Source organism: Mustela lutreola, chromosome 5 (assembly GCF_030435805.1).
Source record: "Mustela lutreola isolate mMusLut2 chromosome 5, mMusLut2.pri, whole genome shotgun sequence".
NCBI lineage: Eukaryota > Metazoa > Chordata > Mammalia > Carnivora > Mustelidae > Mustela > Mustela lutreola.
The window spans coordinates 39,688,644-39,709,192 of NC_081294.1; the positions used below are offsets into that span (position 1 = coordinate 39,688,644).

At 37.4% G+C, this 20,549-nt stretch overlaps 1 protein-coding gene across 7 annotated transcripts in view; it reads right to left on the reverse strand.

Moving 5' to 3' along the window:
* Positions 1 to 20,549, reverse strand: part of ARL15 (ADP ribosylation factor like GTPase 15) — a 405,338-nt gene that overhangs the window by 196,144 nt on the left and 188,645 nt on the right. For all 7 annotated transcript variants that reach the window (XR_009353775.1, XR_009353776.1, XM_059173965.1 and 4 more), the window contains one exon: positions 12,195 to 12,403. Coding sequence is in view for 5 of the 7 variants with exons in the window: in XM_059173965.1 (XP_059029948.1) it covers positions 12,195 to 12,403 (209 nt within the window). In the remaining 2 variants the exon portion in view is untranslated. The remainder of the gene's footprint in view (positions 1 to 12,194; positions 12,404 to 20,549) is intronic.

The window sequence follows — 20,549 nt, forward strand, 5'->3', positions numbered from 1 at the left end:
AAAAATGTATGTTGGGAAAGATACTAAGTTCAAGATACACTCACTTCTGAAGAAGCAAGGGGAAGAGACTTTGAAAATGCATTTTTATAGACTTGTTTCTTTAAGGAAAAACTGTGAATAAAAATGGTAAAGCGTTAAAATTTGCTGAATCTGAATAATGGGTGGATGGATTTCACTGTTATATCATTTTTTTTTTTGTACTTATCTGTATCTTTGAAATTTTTCATACTTAAAGTCATTCAAGTATGATTCCTCAGATACATATCCTCATACACCTCCAAATACATCCTCCTAAAATCAGAGTTGGGAGTTCCCTATAAATTCTCCCCCCCCCCATAAAAGGCGTAAAACTCAAGGTAACAATCTAGAGAATAAAGTATTAAAATTAACTTACCCGAAATTATTACAGTATCTTACTGCACCTGTCTTAGAAGTACCATCTCAAAGATAATTACGTTCATTAATATACAGTCCATATTTCATTATATTCTTAAGCAAAATTCGTTAAACTGGTGTTTCTAACCTTTTGACAAAGTCTGGTAATCAAGTAGCCTGGCTGAAGGTGGAGAGTTTTAAGATACAGCAGACCAGGGCACATGGGGAGAACAGGGAATAGTTTTCACTGTATACTTTTTTGTTATAAAGTATACAGTGCTTAAAATTGTACCATGTGGGGGCATGTAGGCGATTCCGTCGGTTAGAAGTCCGACTCTTGATTTCAGCTCAGGTCAACAACTCATGGTCAAGAGATGGAGCCCCATGTCCAGACTTCCTGCTCAACAAGGAGTCTGCTTGGGATTCTCTCTCTCCTTCTGCCCCGCCCACGTACCTCATTAAAATAAATAAGTAAATCTTTTTAAAAAAATTGTACCATGTGGTTTTATTAGTCATTTAGAGTAATTTAAATGAGATGGATTTTTAAAATTGAAATGAATGGATTTTTAAAGATTATGTAATATTCCATGGAGATCCAAATGCAAATGACAGGCACACGCTTTATGTGTAGGACGGCAGTCATATAATCTTAACTGACAGAGAATGGATCAAATAATGTCAACCACAATTCATTACAAACTCGTACATATTTGTGAGCAGAGTTGGAGAAGAGATGTTATTCCAAAAATAATTTCAGTGAAAGTAAACCCAGCAATTATAGCCATCTCTTGCTTTAACATCTTAGAAATATGACATTTTTAATAGCACATATTTTTCAATTCAGCTTTACTATGGCTAAAGAACCAGATGGCAAAATCTTGACTAACTAGAATCCAAATAAGAACAAGTACTAAAGGAATTACAATTTTTCTATTCCATCTTTAACAGCTAAAACTACAAAAACACAGATTCATCTCAAGTGTTTTACCAAAAAAAGCAATGTCTAGGGCCTTCTATGAAGTTAGTACAAATTCAACAAAATATCCCATACTTTCTACATCTACACTGCTAGAACCAAATGTTCTGAATAATTAAAGGGGCACTGTGCACTAGAATCATTAAAGACTATATTTCCCTAGAGCAGAAAACTGTGCTGATGTAGTTTAAAAGGCTCATAAGAGAGAAAAAGAAAAGCTTCTGGTAAAGTATAAAACAGAGAACTGTATTAACAAATAATTGCTATTAACTATAACAGGCTCAAGCAATCTGGTGATCTTACGTTTTACCTTAAAGTCTGTTTTCCCATTTTCAGCTAAAAAATGAGCTTAATTTGCTTGTTAATATAAAAGTCATTAAAAAGCCATTATTAATTAAGGAAAAACAGAAAGATGTCCAAACTTGAGCTTTAATTAAAGAAAAACATCAAAGTCCATATACAAATGTGGGAAATTGACATCTCTCTTCATTGCTCAAACATGTAGACACATGCATTTTAACACTTAATGAATCTCTTCCCACTCATTTAAATAATTCAGATATTTGGGATTATCTTTTCAGTAAGTATTGCAAATAACATTTTAAAGGAAACTATTCTAGAAGAGAGTAAAATGTAAATATTCTTATATATAATAAGAAAAATTCTTTCTTAAGAATTTATGTTTTGGAAAATTAGGGCATCTGCCTGGGCACAATGATTTGCTTCTCTATAATGACAATAACCGTAATAGCGATACTACTTAGTGCATATAAATTATGCCTCTATCTCAAGATCATCTTTGGTCTATTTTTTAGGATCTCTCTAATGATTATTCAGTCTTTTCTTCAATGCAATATATGAAAGCATCATGAGAGAATCTCTTGCATAGCACCATTAAGAACTGTAACTCTTCAACTAGCTCTTCTCTAAGGATTCCTCTGCCAAGCTCTTATTTTCATTTAATTATTTCTTTGTTCTCCTTGTCTAAACTATACACGAGTTACCCAGATTTTCCACTCTGGCCCCTTTCAATAAAGACTCGTTTTGGCTCGACAGATTATTAGTCATCACCACAGTCTAAAAATAAATCGTATTTTACAAATTTTACATGTTAAAATTATGATGTTCTATGGAACCTCCAAATTATTTCACGGGTCATATGCAGAACCTTCTTCCCGTAGGGTTTAGTGGATCTCACTTATCATTGATGAAAACAATTCCAGTTATTTTATGGGACTGTTTACTACCTAAGCATTCTTTACAGAGCATTCTTATTTCAGTAAGCTCAATCTACGCACAGCACGTTTGACACAATGAATCCAGACCCTGTAATGTGTCACATTCTAAGCCTAAATAAAACAAAATAAAACCCTACTGGACTCCTCCTTTATAACACAGAATACTTGTCATTTTATTTTGTCAGGGATTTATGGGTGCAAATTTCGATTTCAGAATTTCTAGCCACAAAGGTAATTTCCATTTCACTATTGGATACAGTGACATAAAACACAGCAAAGATCTTAACAGGCCAGTCAGGGGAGAACTATGTGGTATCTTCAAAGTGAGATGCCACTTCTGTGCAGTAAACTTGCGTTGACACCTTCTCGTTTGTACTGGAAGTCTGTACTGTACCTTCATTCAAAAATACTAGATAGCCCATTTCTCCAAGGTCTTACATAAATACTTAAACAGAGTTGTGGCTGAACATGGATGTCTACATCAAGAGATATTACTAAAGAAAGAAAAAGAGATGATTCTGGATTATCCATCAACAAAAGAGGAAAGAGGTTCTATAGCTTAAGTACTCCGGCGTGGGTTAGTGCATATCTACCAGTGTCGCCCGAGAACACAGGAAGAGCATCTACTTCTGAGCGGCAGTCTGTCGTCTGTGCCACGACACACGGCTACTCACTGTTTGCAGCAAAGGCACATCTGATTTACAGGTAAAGGGGAAAAGAAAGCAGCAAGGAGAAAATTTCAGTTTCTAAGTAGCAGAGTATTCTGTTCATCTCAAAAGATGAAAGCAGGTATCTTGCATTGCACATTTTTGGTCTTAGAGGAAAGAAGGCCAAAAATATGTGATTTTCATATTTGTGTTAATACAGCAAAGTTTTTCAAAGCCACTGCCAAAACTGGACTGGTTTTCTTACCTGCTTTTTCCATGCTTTAAGTTAAGGATGTCTGCCTCATTATAAACCTTGCTGGCTCCCTAGACTTTCTGTAGTCTGGCTTTGCTGTGATTAGTGGTCAAAACCTTTAATTACAGTATATAGTTTGTGCAGCTGCCTGGAAATTGGTCTCGGGGTCAGTGGCTCTTCCCGTTCCCCTCTTTCCATTCTTTTGAAGCAATATTGCTGAACTGAAGGCATTGTTCCAGCTTTCTGGTGTGCTCTGTCTGCTGCACACTATGAATAGCTTTGCAATCACTCCAGCAATTGGTTCTTCAACTGCCTTTAGGTTGTCAATTGTAATTCATTGGCTCCAGGAACCTTTTCTCTTTTCATTCTCTTGAGGTCTTTTCTTATTTAATTTGCAATAATATTAGGGAATGTCTTCTTCAGACATGTCACTAATGTCTTCCTGATTATGAGGCTGGATGTACAGTTGACTTTCATATAAATGCCTGTTAAAATGTTTCGATATTTCCTTTATCTCTGACTTGGGATGACAATTGCTGTAGTGTCCTATAAGGAATTTGGCTTAACCTTAGAGTCTTCTTTTTAAAGAATAATCCTCCTGGAAATATTCTCACTGGAGTTAATTCATGTAATTAGCTACATTTTGATAACTTCCCCAAAATATAATTTTTCATTTTTCTGATAATTAAGTTTTCACATTTTCTTCCCATAATTATGCCCTCTTCTTAGTTTATAAATTTGAGCTCTATACAACTTCTGTAATTAGTTAACTAAGAAATAAAGGGTTCCGACTAGTTAGAAACCAATGTCTATGATTTCAGAGTCCTTTGGAGGACCCGGAGTTATTCCTCAAATATTGTTTTTCGAGATTATAGAACATTCCAACTATTCAAAATGAGTTCCAATGCTTCTGCATTACAGGATTTTGTTTTATTTTTAGGAAAAAAAACAACCATCTCTTGATTTAGTAAGAAAAAACAAAACCTCAGTGCCTTATGTCTCAACTCCTTACTTCTGGATAAAACCCAGCAGGGTAACCCCTTTCATTAGCCTCAGCCGTCCCGGAGTAACCAAAGGTATTTTTAAGCAGACACTATGTAATAATAATAATGAAAATAATTATCATAATGATAATAACTAACGCTTATTGTGCTTTTTATCTTCAAAGCACCTGACTGACATTAACCATGTGTCTATTTTCAAATTCATTTAACTCGACAAATGTTTTATTAACTCTGTACACTATGCAATGTGTAGTAAACTGAGTTTTCTTTTGCAAATGAAATAAGTAAATAAATAAGTGGAACTAGGGCCAAGGAAATGATTCTGTAAACTTTTGCCTCAGAGTCATTTGTTGGCTTTTTTGAATAAGAGTTTGTGAAAATTAATCTTTACAAAATACAAAATTGAAAAAAGGGTGTGGTTCACCACTACGACCACTCAAATACCTAGTGCTTCAAAAAAAGACCCAGAAAGGAAAAAGTCAAAGTCTAACTGTGTAGTTATGATGCATTACTGTAAAATACCTGCATACGTACAGGAAGAAAAATGTTAAGTGTAAGAAATGAAAAAATCCTTTAAGTTTCATTAATGTAAAGCACTTTTATGATAAAACTAGATTTGTTCTTAATAAATTGAATGTACTGCTTTAAAACCATTTCAATTAGGTGCCCCACTGAGCTTTAGCAAAAGTAAAGTTTGCTTTGCTAGCAACTGAAAATAAGCTCTATTTACTTAAAATACAGGTAATTAATAAAAACATATTAAAGGAATACTATTCAGTTGAGCTGTCCTGCCACTTTCTAGGAGGGATTTGGGGAAGGAGACAGCAACCTTGTATAAGCCAGGTCCTCAAGTGGACAAACACAAGTACATAAAAATACAAGAAAGCAAAGATGTGTAAATCTGGTAGCCAGAAGATTGAACTTTTAAGAACTATTACCACAGAAGATGCGATTTAGGAGTAATAGTCAAAGGTCAGGTTTGGTGTGGAGGAACAGGAGGCAGACTGGGTAGTTAAGGAATCTGGATGAAGCTGATGACGTTCAAGCCAGGAGGGAAGCACAGGCATGTACGTGAAGACTCCAACGCTGTACTCATTCCAACAACATATAATTAAGCACAGAGACTTATACAAGCCAGAATTCCTGTCCTTCAAAGAGCTTCCAATCTTGAGGGATAGACAGAACAGTTACAGGCAATTAATGCTGGTATTATGATTTGGTTATGCCCAGGATACCTTTGGGAGTCAAAAGGAAGACATGCAGCTCAGCCTTCAATATTCAGGGAAACCTTTTTTTTTTTTTTTTAAGATTTTATTTATTTATTTGACAGAGAGATTACAAGTAGGCAGACAGGCAGGCAGAGAGAGAAGGGGAAGCAGGCTCCATGCTAAGCAGAGAGCCCGATCCAGGGCTCGATCCCAGGACCCTGAGATCATGACCTGAGCTGAAGGCTTAATCCACTAAGCCACCCAGGCACCCCCCACGGCAACTTCTTGATGTCACCTGTAATTGTTAGGTGGTTTTCCCAGGGAAAGAGAAATAGCAGCAGCAGATAAACGTGAGTGAGAAAAGAGAAGGGAATTTAATTATCAAGCACAGAACATAAGAGATAAGTGGTATTTCATCTGCTTCTAGAAGTAATTAGAAGATAGTACTGGTTTTTAACATGAATTTCATGGAAGATAGGAAATCTGTTTTTTTTTTTTTCAAAGATTTTATTTATTTATTTGACAGACAGAGATCACAAGTAGGCAGAGAGGCAGGCAGAGAGAGAGAGAGAGAGAGAGAGAAGCAGGCTTCCTGCGGAGCAGAGAGCCCAATGCGGGGCTCGATCCCAGGACCCTGAGATCATGACCCGAGCCGAAGGCAGCAGCCCAAACCACTGAGCCACCCAGGCGCCTCGGAAATCTGGTTCTTAATTGTCTTTTTTGAGGAACAGGGGGAAAGAGTCAGGAAACGGAGAGGCATGGCAGAGGTGGGAGAACTGTGCAGCGAAACATGTGGAGGTAGACAGTAAATATGAGTAAGAATGGAAAGAGGTACCAAAATTTGCCAGCCCTACATGAAACAAAGATACGCATGTGGCCAACTAAAGAGGAATGGAGGTTTTAATAGAGAACATAATGAATTAATTCTTGTTTTATTTTTTAAACGTATTATACTTTGTTATCCAACCTAAATAATTTTCTCAATAGGATGGACCTTCCTGATGTAACTCTCATTAAAGGGAATTTTATTAGTTTTCAGTAAGCAGGGCACATTCTCATGATTACTGCTTGGTGGGTGCAAGAAATACAGGTCCACAAGATCCCTTGAATGGTAAGATCAAAGCAGCCAGGTTTAGAATCCATGAAGTTAAATATACAAAATCATTTTTTCAAGGAGTGCATATTTAGTAAATACACGAATGTACAATGGAATATTGTTTTGGTATTCTGCTAAAAGTTGCTCTTTAAAATATAAAAGCATCATTTTTATAAATGTATCTAACTACCGAAATGATGATTATTTTCAGCTTCTCTTGCACGTTAGTCAACATTTTCAGGAGACCACAGAGTCATTCCCTGGAAAACAGACTTCCAAACCCTCTCATTGTTTCCCCAAGACTAAACTGTAACAGAGAAAAGTACATCTGTAAGGAATGCACAAAAAACAATTTGTATCTCATATCATTTTAGAATAAGTATACGTCCCACAAGGGAATTTTCAGACTGCTCACACAATAGGTATGTACACTGCTCTATGTGAAATCAAATCAGTATTCTAAAATGCTGCCAAGACACAGGTCAAGATACTTGGAAGACTCCTAAGATTTAAAGTATATGACACTTTACAATCATTATTGTACGAAAACACACACACACACGTTCCTCTCTGTATACACAGTAATAATAAACCAAGCTAAGTATGTTATGTGACTTAAATGCTGCTTCGTATTTTCCAGTAAAAAATTTGTCATGTAAAAGCAGAGATGATATTCGCTACTTCATAGAAATACCAAAACAAAACAAAACCAAAAACACCGCTCCACTGTTAAGCAGTATGAATATAGAATGAAAATTTTAAATTAGAGTCTTACTATTTACAGACAGTGTCCAAACATTTCAATCCTTCAAAATTCTCTGACCCTTTGTAGGAAGGAAAACAAGTATACAATTTAGAAATAATTACCTTTAAATACAAATTATACGTAAATGTAGAGGTCAAATAATATGAAATACATACTAGCAGTCTCTTCCAGAAGAGGTCTATAGACTAAGAAGGGAGAACTAGATAAAGTATTCCTGATACACTGAATATTGAAAAGTATTTTTCAAAAAACTATGAATATGTATAATCAAAACAAAACATGGGCTAAAAAAGCAATGTTTGTATCATCGTAAAAATACTCGCAAATGCTCTTCTCGCATTTACATTTTGTTCTTTTCCACTTTCTATGTACATCATAGAAATGAACTTTTCCACCACTTTCTATGTACATCACAGTAATGAACTGAATGACAATTTTAAGAAAACCTAGAAATGCCTGATCACAAATTTTAACCTTAATGTTGACATCCTAATTGAAAAGCTGGATTTTCCTGTGCTATAATTAATGAGCCATGGAACCAAGAGAGTCATTTGACCCTATAATTGCACCTCAAAAATCTTTATTTCACAGTTTCCACATTCTTTAATATTTGACAGAGTTCAAAAATATTTGACAGTTGACTCATTATTTGATGTACTATTTATAAAATAATGAAATACTTTCGAAATAAGGACAAGGATGAATATCCAATCAGACCAGATGCTGGAAGGTTAAACAATTTCTTTCACATTAACAAAATGTGTCATTTTATAAGACACGGTAATGCCCAATGAAACAAAAATAAGATTTCAAAAGCTAGGAAGTAAAAGAGTCCCAATCGACAACGTGTAGAGGGAAAACAGGATTACATTTATTGGCTACTATATCAACTTAACTTCTCATGAAATCCTCCTGATGTATTAAATAACTTCAGAACTGAAGTATGCTCTCCTATGGGAGTTGTAAAACAAATTAGATACAATTACAATTCAATACAAATAAAAAGCCAAACTATTTACCCTTAAGATGATTCTTGGTTTAGGGCTTTATTATTTAAATTGGACTAGAATTTTCCCTAAGGAAACACATGGGTGCCTTGACTTAATTGTAGATTTTTATATTATACTTTCTATAGAGAAACATTGTTGATAGGAGTAAATTCTGGAAAACTGTGGTAACTACACCTCCCCAAAGTGAATACAACAAACATCTGTTGCAAGAACTGCTTGGCTTTCAGACAGTACGTAAAGGGTGTTCTTTTTCCCAGTGTTTTGCTATGTTTTAAAAAAGATGATTTGTTAAGAAACATGTTTCTACTATCAATTCTCAAAACGTAAAATCTTAAAATTCTAAGTGAAACACAGGTCATTACCAGGTTTATTACAGAAGGCAAACTATGCAATGTACAAGACTCCACTTGCATTCTAAAAGAGTAACAAAATAATTGGGCATGTTGCCCTCTGTCTGTGGGTTACAAAGTAATTTTAGCCATTGTCTTCCTTTCTTAACTCCTTCTCTACACAAACATGGCAACACTTAGGGCAGAGGAGGGGACTAAATACACAATCTCCTGAGATTTTTATCCTCCGTTGCAATTCTAGTGATAACTCAGGTTTCTCCTTGGGAATCTCACCAGCTTCTAAACTCAACAATATCCTGTTATCCTCATGAAGCGATAAATGAATTCTTAAAGTTTTACTCAAGTGACAGGATAAATAATTGCAAATTTTTTGCATAATGTATTAAGCACAAAATGTAATAATTTCCATGGGAGGGGGGGAAATCAATAAGCCCTTATGACTCCTTGTCTTTTCTTCACTGCATCAAAGACTGGTTCAGTGCTTTTGGTAAAGTGAATACATTTTCCTTGATTTCAAGAGAACAAAATTTTGCCTCAGAATCACAGGAATTTTGCAAAGTACAACCCCATCTCTTTTAGCACTTGGAAATTACACGGCATGCACACAAATTAGGTACAAATGAATAAAAATGTTTATAAGCAATAAGCATAGGGCATGTAATACCATTATAATAAGGAAAGGAGGAGCAGTAAATAGATGACAAACTCTAAACTTATTTCTAATAACATGTAAGTTTGTTCATTTTTTAATCTCCTACCCCCTCTTCTACCCATGCCTCCTCCCAACAATTATGAGATTACCATTCATTAAAAGTTTAAGATTCAGTTTTTACAATTCCACTTTTATGCTAACTTATTAATAAGGTACTGATTTAATCCCTAAAACATTTCTGGGGGTACTTCAACAAGGCACCGTAACAGTACTGTACTGAGGAAATCTCTTGGTCTTTCAAGCAATGAGTAAAAAGAGGAAGCTTCCATTTCTTTTTCTGCCAAATCCCAAGTATATAAGCACTTCATTATGTTTCGACAAATGTCAAGATCTATAATCAAATTTGCCGGTGTCTTCAGTTAAAGCCTAAAATGTTAACATGCACCTGTATAGTATGTGTTTATATAAATAACCATAGGGAAAATGCCTTAAATAATTCTCAAAATGGCATTTGCAAATTCCATTACCAGCAAAAATTTTGAGGAAAATTCACTTAAAGTTGATATAAATAGAAAGTCAAAGTCATCCATGTACCAGTATATACAGTTTTCAATAATTTTCAAATTATTTTCTACATTTACAGCCTCTGTCTCAATAAAAGATGAATCATAAAAAGATATCTGCCTGTTTCCTATAAAAGGTAGCTAGCAAACACACACAAAGCATATTCCAGAGCAATTAACTGTTAAAAGCTTCCTTTCTTTGCCATGACATTCAATTTTTATGGAGGATTACCCTGAACTGCGAATTTGATTTTAAGAAAACATCAGTTTCAATTTTATGATGTCTAAGAAAAAAACAGTTTCTTAAATTTAAAAGCAAATAATAATAATAATAATTATTCAGCTCTTCTACATAACTTGAATAAAGGAATTTTAAGTTACAAGGTCACTTGTATATGTATCTCATATGTTTTATTACAGAGATATTCCATATTACTTACATATAAAACGTTATATTATATTATATTATATTATATTATATTATATGTATTTCTAATGCATACCAGTATTTTCTACAATGAATCTCAGAACAATGCATTTTCAGCAAATACCTTGTAATTACAAACTAATGTAACACTCATAACTACCCATCATTAGATACTATTACCTCCATTCTAGAGACAGAAAAACTGGTGCTGAGAAGTTAAAAGATTTACCCAAAGCCTTAAGAACAGATCAAGAAGGCACCACAACCCCAATGCCAAAGATCTGTGCATTAATGACTCTGAATAGATTTGCATTGCTTTGTTTTTATCTTAATCACTTAATATTATCTAGATTTCACAAAATCTAAAAGGAAAAAGGTGCTTGCTGACCACTTAATACTGAAAGAAGCAACAGAGGATAGACGTGAGTTCTATTTAAGAAGAAACCCTTGCCTTCTTTACTATTTTCCTAAAACTTAAATGAAAATTCTCTACATAGTACCCCTCTACTGCTTAGTACTGTCAACTCTGAAGTGAATTATCCAAAAATCATCCCACTCACTTAGTAAAAAACAAAACAAAACAAAACAGAAAACTGCCTTATTGCCATCTTACTGATGAGAAGACAAGCGAAGGAACAAAACTCTTTGCAAGGGTCCCACATTAAGTGTGAGAGAAGTCTGGAGTTAGAACATCTTACATCCTGAACTCCTTGTCCAATTTTTCAGACTACAGGGCAACATTGTTCCTCTTACTCATCTTATTAGGAGTCACTAAAGGAAGCACACAATTTTCTGAAGGAGGGGAGAGAAACCTATTCTGAAAGTTACAGGTTCAAAGTTACACATGAAAAGTTTTGATTTCACTGCACTTAGGTTAAAATTCCCCCCAATTCAAATTTTAAAAATTATTCACCTATCTTATCCGTTTAGTATCCACGAATCAGAAACTCTGCTGGGTGAGACACTGAATTCCTCTCCCATCCCCCAGTACTAGACTCATGCTTTTATAGGTGAGATACAAGTTTAAAAAATAAAATTAAATGGGGAAAGATAAACAATGGGTCCATATTAAAGTGTATTTGGTGGCACAGAACTTGCAAGATAAGACATCAATTTTCAGCCTGGCTGGTTACAGAATAGGACTCATTGCTTCTAGTCAACAGTGAGCATTTCAAGGGACAAGAACATGACATCTGAGGGCAAGTGATGCATGGTAATACGCATGATGCATTCCTTGAAAAGCTGGAGAAAAGAATGAACTAAGGAAGCGGGCAGAGTAAAAAAGTGTTCAATAACCAGGCCTTCACATGAGAAAATAGATGAGAAAAATATTCAGATAAGTCCTCTAACTTTCGCTAAGCAATTTAAAAACACACACACACACACACACACACACACACACACACGAGAAAACAAAAAACAAAAACTATGCTTTCCAGGTGGAGAAAGATATATAAACAATAATTTCTATAGATTGATACAGTCTTTCTACTTTCTCAGAAAATCACGGTTTCATGTGGAAAAACAATATAACCAGCATATCCGAATTATAGGCAAGTTTTCAGATTCCAAGGCGGCGGCGAAAGTGCAGCAAACAAGACAAAGAGTTGTCAAGTTAATGAGACATACCTCTTGGACTGATCGAGCAGCTGGCTTGTCTTGATGATTGGCCAATATTAAAAAGGGTAAAGTGCATAACTGTGGGTGCTGAAGAGCTGAGTGCAGTTCATTTCTAGCAGTTTCTAAATCATCTTCTGAAGAGGCACTGTCTAATACAAATATTACCCCTTGAGATCCTTGGTAGTAGCGACTCCAATATTTTCGGATATTATCAGCCCCTGTCAAAAACAAAACAAATTCTGTTTTTAAAAATGGGTTTCGGTCATGCTTAGCGAAATAAGTCAATTGGAGAAAGACAACTATCATATGATCTCTCTGATATGAGGAAGTGAAGATGCAACATGGGGGGTTAAGGAGGTAGGAGAAGAATGAATGAAACAAGATGGGATTGGGAGGGAGACAAACCGTAAGTGACTCTTAATCTCACAAAACAAACTGAGGGTTGCTGGGGGGAGGGGGGTTGGGAGAAGTGGGGTGGGGTTATGGACATTGGGGGAGGGTATGTGCTATGGTGAGTGCTGTGAAGTGTGTAAACCTGGCGATTCACAGACCTGTACCCCTGGGGATAAAAATATATTATATGTTTATAAAAAATAAAAAAAAATTTTTAAAAAATAGGTTTTGGAAACTGAGAGAACACTGAACAGTACTGTTGGACACACCCAACAGTGATTCCTACTGGACACCAGTGTAGCTTTTAAAAAATTAAGTGCAGAAAACATAGCTGATAAGAAAAAGGCATGAGAGCCAACAGGTGGATATGGCCTTGAAGAATACCACCAAAGTTGAGGAGTCATCCTTCATACTTTTCTTATCAAAATATGGGAGAAAAGCCAGGATACTTTCTAGATCAAAACTCAAAATGTTTTCAGCTTTTGCTTACTAGCCGTAAATAAACTCCACTCTTTATAAATTGAGTTTGAGCCTAACTCAGAGGGCAGTGTAACCTAGCTGTTCAGAGAGGCTTTTCTTTCCCCCAGACAACGAAAATTAGCTTGATATTTTCTAAAAGAACTACCTGCTGATCAGAGCAGCCTTGTTTAATTCCATCTAGAAAGTGAAAACTACTAGCACAATACCTTCATGTACCAAAGTGTTGCAATTTGTGATGAATTAAAATCTCGATACATTTGCATAAACCGATTTGGCAATGAGCATCCTCATGGCCCTGGTATCATGGAGGTGTTTACAAAAAAACAAAAACTGAGATTCTCATCAGCCAGGGCCACATCTTATTCTTCTCTGGATTCCCAACATCCAGCATAATACATAACTTGAAGCTCAGTACAGGAATGAGGGAAATGAGGGAAGGAGGAAGTGAAGTTATACACTAATTAGGCTTCATGGATTTGAGACTAAAAGACCTGGAGAGACAGTCCAGTCCAACTGTCTTGAGGAAATTGGGGCCAAGAGAGGTGAAGTGAGTAATCCCCATTCACGTGTCTAGTCAATCACGAAACTGAGATTTGCATCTGAGTAGACAACCTCTCTAGCATTCCCCACTACATCATGATGACTGCTTCCTTTACTTTTGATTCATGAATAGCATCGGCAATGTGTATGGATGGGGTGGGAAATGGGGAGTTTAGGCTTATTGGTTATACAACGAAAATCAGATGAAGATATTTTATCATTTTAGTGCATACGATCAAGTCTTAGCCAGTCAGTAACTACATGCTGGCCATCCATTGAATATTTAGCTCCTAGGTTGAATATACTGTGCTAAGTGCTAGGGGTACAGAGATTAAGGACTGGAGCCGGCATGTACTAACTGGCAAGGGCCAAATGTGTGCATCTCTTTGCAACTCTGTGTTCAAGGATATCATCACTGGAAGCTCGAAACTGGACAGGCTGGGAGTATTTTCACCATCAAAATCAACAACAGCTATCATCAGGTCTTTTCTTCCCCTGAAGGCCAACACACCACTAGCTGACACATTAAGAAGCCCACATTTTTCTGAAAGAATAGGAAAAATATAATAATAAAGGAATAAAGCACTGTGATAGAGGTAGTCCTTAAGCGGGATGAGAGGACCTCAACCGGACTGGGTGATTGTCTTCAAAAACAGCACTTACCAAACACCTACCATTTACTAAGCACTTTCTACATTCAGGCACAGTGCTAGGTGTTTCCAAAAGAAGAGTGCGTATAATTCTTACAACTACCCTAAGAGGGAGGTGTAAATGACTCAGGGTTTAGAACTAATTTTCAGGTTTTTAAATCCAAGGTATTTGTTATAATACCTTGTTGAAACAACCAGCTATGTCATAAGACCAAGGACACTTAATGCTGAGTAACCTTCAGTATGTAAAGATATGGGATGTGAATAGGGGTGATGCAGATCAGGTAACATCCAACCAAGAAAGCAGAACAAAACAAATCCCAAGGAAGAAAAAAATTAAGCCAGAGATTATTTAAGATAGGTAGGTAGTTGCATAAGTGATGGCTGAACTAAGAAAACAGAGGCACCGAAATTAGCAACACCTTAGTCCAGGTTCCCTAGGAACAGAGTCTAAGATGGCATTTCTTGAATGCCTAATTACAGACAGTACTATCAGGAGAAACCAGAAGTGAAAAAAGCAAGCTAGAATTGGGAAGAAGCTAGGCAAAGATATGGTTTCAAAAAAGTCTAAACTCAGCTTGATCCAATGAGGAGCTCTAGAGTAGGGACTGAACCACAGAAGTTGTCCAGTCCAAAGGCAGTGGTGCTGGGCTGCTATACCCCTGTATAGTCATTGGCTATGAGCCACCCCTAGGGAACAGGAGGGGGTAGGGGTGTGATCTCATACTCTCCCAGACATATCTGGTTGAGGCAATTACGGTCAGCCAAGGGCAGGCCTCTGGAGAAGGGTACAGGTGTGAGTCATTAGCAGCCAATACTCGCAGCAGCTGGGAGATGGATGCACTGGCCCAGTAAAGGAGATCTGGGTAGGATACCAACAGCATCTGCTACAAGCTACATCCAGACATTATCCATATGCTAGAGAACCATCCATAAGCTTGAGGAGCAAAAGGAGCAGCAGTGTTACCTGATGGTAAATGTTTAAAACAAAAACACTGTGCGTGAACATATCTGTACATAATTTATTAAAAGTTTTACTAAAGGATGTGTAGCACACAATTTCTATCTAATATATGCAACATGCTTTACTGTAAATTCCATAGAGCTCATTAATGCTCACAAAATGGTTCTGTGATTTTGCTCCTCTTGTATCCACAGTCAACCAACAGTTGTAATTGACCAAGTACAGTTCTAAAATAAATGTTGATTGTGCTAAGTGTTTTACATGTATCAACTCATTTACCCTTGACAATCTTAAGAGGCAGATAATCTTATGGCTCTCATTTTATCAATAATAAAACTAAGACATGAAACAATTACATAATACAACCAAGGTTACACACCTAAAATATATATTTAGGTCTAACGGGATTGAAATAGAAGGATCATTGACTGGGAAGGTGACAGAACTGAACAAAGAACTATTACACATAAGCCAAGGGCAGGGGGGAGGAGGGTGGGAAGCAACCTATTAGAATAAAAGGTACTAAGTGCATATGTATATTAATTCTCAGAGTAGGAACATGTCCAAGAACATTTCCAGCCAATTAAATTCAGTGAATAGTATTATGAATTACTATTCTATACAAATCACTGAGCAGGAACCTGTAAGAAATATTTAAAAATCCCTTATTCCCTTTAGATCAAATCCTCAAATTCTGTCAAGTAGTAAGAACTACAACAAGGCCTGTAAATACAGTAGAGGACATCAACGCGGCCATAGCATTAAGACGGTGTGCAGAGAATCAAGAATAAAGAGAAGAACAGTGGTTGCAGGTTTCAATGGAAGTTTTCCATTGGAAACAGGTGGGACATATTCAAAATCCAACTCATGGGGTCCATCTCTTTCACCAAGAAACTATTTCCACCTGCCACATTTAGGAGCACATAAGACACCTGAATAGGTGTCTCAAAGAGACAAAATGATGGTGAGTCCAATGACTCTGTTGGTGGAAACACACCCAAAGAGAAGTGTCACAATTTTTTTTAAAGACTTTATTTATCTGACAGAGAGAGAGCTCAGTCAGGGGCAGTGGCAGACAGAGGAAGAGGGAGAGGGAGAGGCAGGCTCCCAGCTAAGCAAGGAACCAGATGCCGGGCTCCATCCCAGGAACTGACCTGGGATCATGACTTGAGCTGAAGATAGCAGCACAACCAGTTGAGTCACCCAGGCACTAGTAAATCTCATAATTTCTTAAAATGTCCCATCTTTGACATAGTATGTGAATAATAAATTATTAATAGCGCAAAGACCCTTTTCTTTAGTCTGCTACCACACAGCTATCTGTCCAATCTTAGCATGTCTGATGTTCATCACAAACAATTGGGCTTGGAATGCAGCATTCCAGCCTTTTGCCCAGTGGCTTTGGTCAGCAGTAGCCTGAACCCAGATTAGGACCCAGGAAACCAGCAGTCGAGTAAAGGGTTACATAAAGTTGGTCTGTCTGGCCAAGCGGATCTTAGTTAAGCCACCAAATTAAAATGAGAGATGAACAGGTCATTAACTTAGCTGTCAAATGCTTTGAGAAGTGAGCCTAACTGGGAAAATTTGGAACTCCCATTTGATGTCCACATCCCAATATTCCTCATCTATAAACCAAGTCCAAAGGGAATAACATAATGCAGTATATCACAACTAACAGTGGTCTGGGGCCACTCATTTTAATGACTGAAGAGTGCATGTGTTCTGTCACTTAAACTGTTAAATAAAGAGGTTAAACACTCAACTCAAACCTGGCCTATATTTTGTACACTGATTAAAAAATAAACGGTATCTTAAGAGTAGAGAGGGTTTGACGCTGCCTTACTAAACGTTGTAAGGAGCTGGTAATCTAAGAGATCATTCTGAGAGCCAATCAACCAGGAGAACCTGGTTTAAGCCACTACAAGAGGAAGGAAAGAAGACAGGAGCACAATGTATCTTCATTATGCAAGGTTCTTTTTAAAGGCACACTACAGCAACTAGGGACAATTTTTCTGTGGTACATTATGGACAACTATGGAACATACTCTTAGTATTCATTAACTCATCTAACAGACAATTATTGAGCACCTGGTACCATCCCAGGTTCTGGGGACATAGTAGCAAACAAAAGAGACAAAAACTTCCGTCTTCATAGTGTTTACATTCTTCATCAGCAGGGCTGGCCTAGCATTATAGAGGTTAAAAATGCCAAGTATTTGTTTCCCAAGTTCTCTCTTACAGCATGGACAGATTATTTGGTTCTAGTAAACTGGGACTCAACTAAGGTCTGCTGGGAGCTTCTGGAAAAAAAATGTGTCCCTCAACAAAAAGAGAGATGCCCAAAGACAGCCACCTCTCTCTCGTTTTTGATTTCATTAGGTGATAAGATGATGCTCTATACTGTGTTAAACTTCTAGCAGTCCTGAAGGAGACACTCCAAAACACTGAGGACGTCAGAATGCGTTAACAACAGAAAGAGCTTGGGTCTTTCAGAACACTGCTAAGCAGCAGTACCAACTACCAACAGTGTAAGAACCCCTTAGTCTGGTTTATAGTAAATGCCTATTATTTAAGGCAATTTTAGAAGACTATTGTTATTTTTCAGCCCAAAAAAGGGCTTAGTTTCCTTGAGTTTTAAAAAACCAAAAACCAACCAATGAACAAAAAACAAAACAGGGATATACAGAAGTCAACAATAAACACAGTCATTCAAAGTTGTCCCTATGGGGAAGTGGGCAGGAGGAAGGCTGTTCTTATGGAAAATCTCATCTCCAGACCAGTGATATCTAACTAAACTTTTTGTGATAAAGTAATTTCTTATCTATGCTTTTCAAACAGTAGTCACCAGCCACAGTGGCTTCTGAGTACATAAAATGGCGGCCAGTGCAACCGAAGAACTGAATTTTATTTAAATTTTCTTAAATCTGAAGTTCAGATGCCACATATGGCTGATGGCTACTGTACTGGACAGTACATTCTAGATAATTCTCTCACTTCTTGCTGACTGCTAGACACCCCTAAGGCAAGCCAGTTAGAGATCTAATCCTATCTCTGAGAAGAAAATCAGGTAGCTCTGCTGCTGGAGGAACCGGTGTGGTCAGGCCAATCCAGAGATGGTTTGCTGAGGGGCTCTGTGCAGCTAACCAGGCTCAACGAGGGCATCCACGGTGCTCAGTCACCCTGTTGTGACACACAGAGTGAGGCTGAGGACTCAAGACTGTCTTGTCTTTCCATCCTCTTACCACAGTCTTAAGAAAATGAAGGAGAATAAGATTATTTTCCCTCTGGAAAACTTAATGAGATTGGAGAACCCATAAAGGGTGCTAATTTTGGAGAATTTTAATTGCAAATTAATGCTTCAAATCTTAGTGAAGGAGGACATTTCCTCCGAAGGAAAGTCACCTCAGCAGTATTATTTTAAGAAGAATGGTTTCCAGCATGGGGAGAAGATGTGCAAAGAGGAGGACAGGAGATGTGACAGAAAAGTAATACTTCCAAATTCTTTTCTGACCCGTCCCCTCTGCGGAGTCTCAGGTCTTTCTGAAGGGTGATTCCTTTCAATCTTTTCATTTTCTCTACATCAAACTCACTCAATCTGCTTTTAAAAACTGAAATACTAAGAGTTTGGGAGAACTAAAACATATATATCTAAATTCAAACTTTTGTTATGGACCTCCCCCCCACACACACACCAAAAAGCCAAAATATTTTAAATTAAGCCCTCTTTAAATGGTCAATACAAAGTATAAAAATGTGAAGATTCAAAGTCAAGTTCTCCTAAGGGAGATGTATTGTCCTCTAGGTAATAAAAAAAAAAATTTAGAAAAATGTATGAAAACCAAAAATGTGGTCTGCCTGATGGGAGGAGAACCACTACCAAACAGGATGAACCGTTGAGCTGAGGGAGACCACAGTCCTCAGGCTCACAGGCAGATGCGCTGAGAACACCCACGTAGAATATAAAAGACCATCAACACACAGTCGTCACCCACCCCCGCCTCACCGACGTATTACATCACATCTAACCTTGTAAAGGTGTTTATATCCATCACCTCACTTAACTTTTTAGGAGTTATTATCCTTATTTAATGGATGAAGAAACTGGGACAGAAAGTTGAAGCATTTTCCTCCATACCCAGCTAATAAACGGCAGATCCAGGACTCAAATTCTGGACTCACTCCAAAGACCATGTATTGTTCTCTACTACACGGTGCTGTTTCCCAGAGAGTGTAAGAGGCTCCAGGGAAAGGGAGAGAAGAGGAGCAAAGGTATTCCCGTGAGGAGGGCATGGCTGGGAGCACAAGCTAAGAGGAAAACTAGGAGTGGGTGGGTGGGGCACAGTGCAGAGAAGGAGCAGGAGACAGACTCAGCTATGACAAGTATGGCCAGTGTGAAGACAATATGGATGGCTTTGCAAGCCAGGCAGTGTCTGGGCATGGGGCAGCAGTAAATGGAGAATTACTACAGGGCCCGGGAGACACTACTGGGGTAGTCTTGTCTTGCTTATGGGCCTTGTTGATTGCCCATTAGCTGTTAGTACTTAGGGCAGACAGTACTCCGTACCTACCAATAGCTGGGCTTCTTCCAGTCCTAAAGTGCCAAGCCTCTAGATTTCATAAACCTTAAAAATGAATACACTCAAATTAACAAAAAAAAAAAGTGGGGGGCACGCCTGGGTGGCTCAATCATTAAGCGGCTGCCTTCGGCTCAGGTCATGATCCCAGAATTCTGGGACTGAGTGCTGCGCTGGGGTCCCTGCTTGATGGAGAGCCTGCTTCTCCCTCTGCCTGCTGCTTCCCGACCCATGTCAAATTAATTAATTAATTATTTTTTTAAAATCCAAAAAAACTTTAAAAAATTTTTTTATTAACATATAATGTATTATTAGCCCCAGAGGTACAGGTCTGTGAATTGCCAGGTTGACACACTTTATAGCACTCACCGTTTTTTAAAAAAATTAAAAAAAAATTTTTAAATGAATACTCTTCACACTCCTGGGCATATAGCTAACTGAATTGCTTGAAAAAGAGTCGCTTATGAAGGTATTCCTGTATTTATCAGCAATACAATGTCTTAGGGAGAGGTAAAAATAATGTGGGCTAGAAAGAAAAAGAGTTCTTCCTTCTCCCAAAGGATCTAAGAGAGTCCGTAAAGGAAACAGGTCAACAAATAGTTTCTGCCCTATTTTGGGTTCCCCCAGTGCAAAGGGTTTATTCAAGTGGTGACTACAGAAAATACTAGTGGCAGAGTGAGGAAGTGGGAGAGGGAGAGAGACAGCCCACAAAAAGGAGCTATCCAGACAGCAGGACTGTGGGTAGCCTGAACTGACTCAGGCT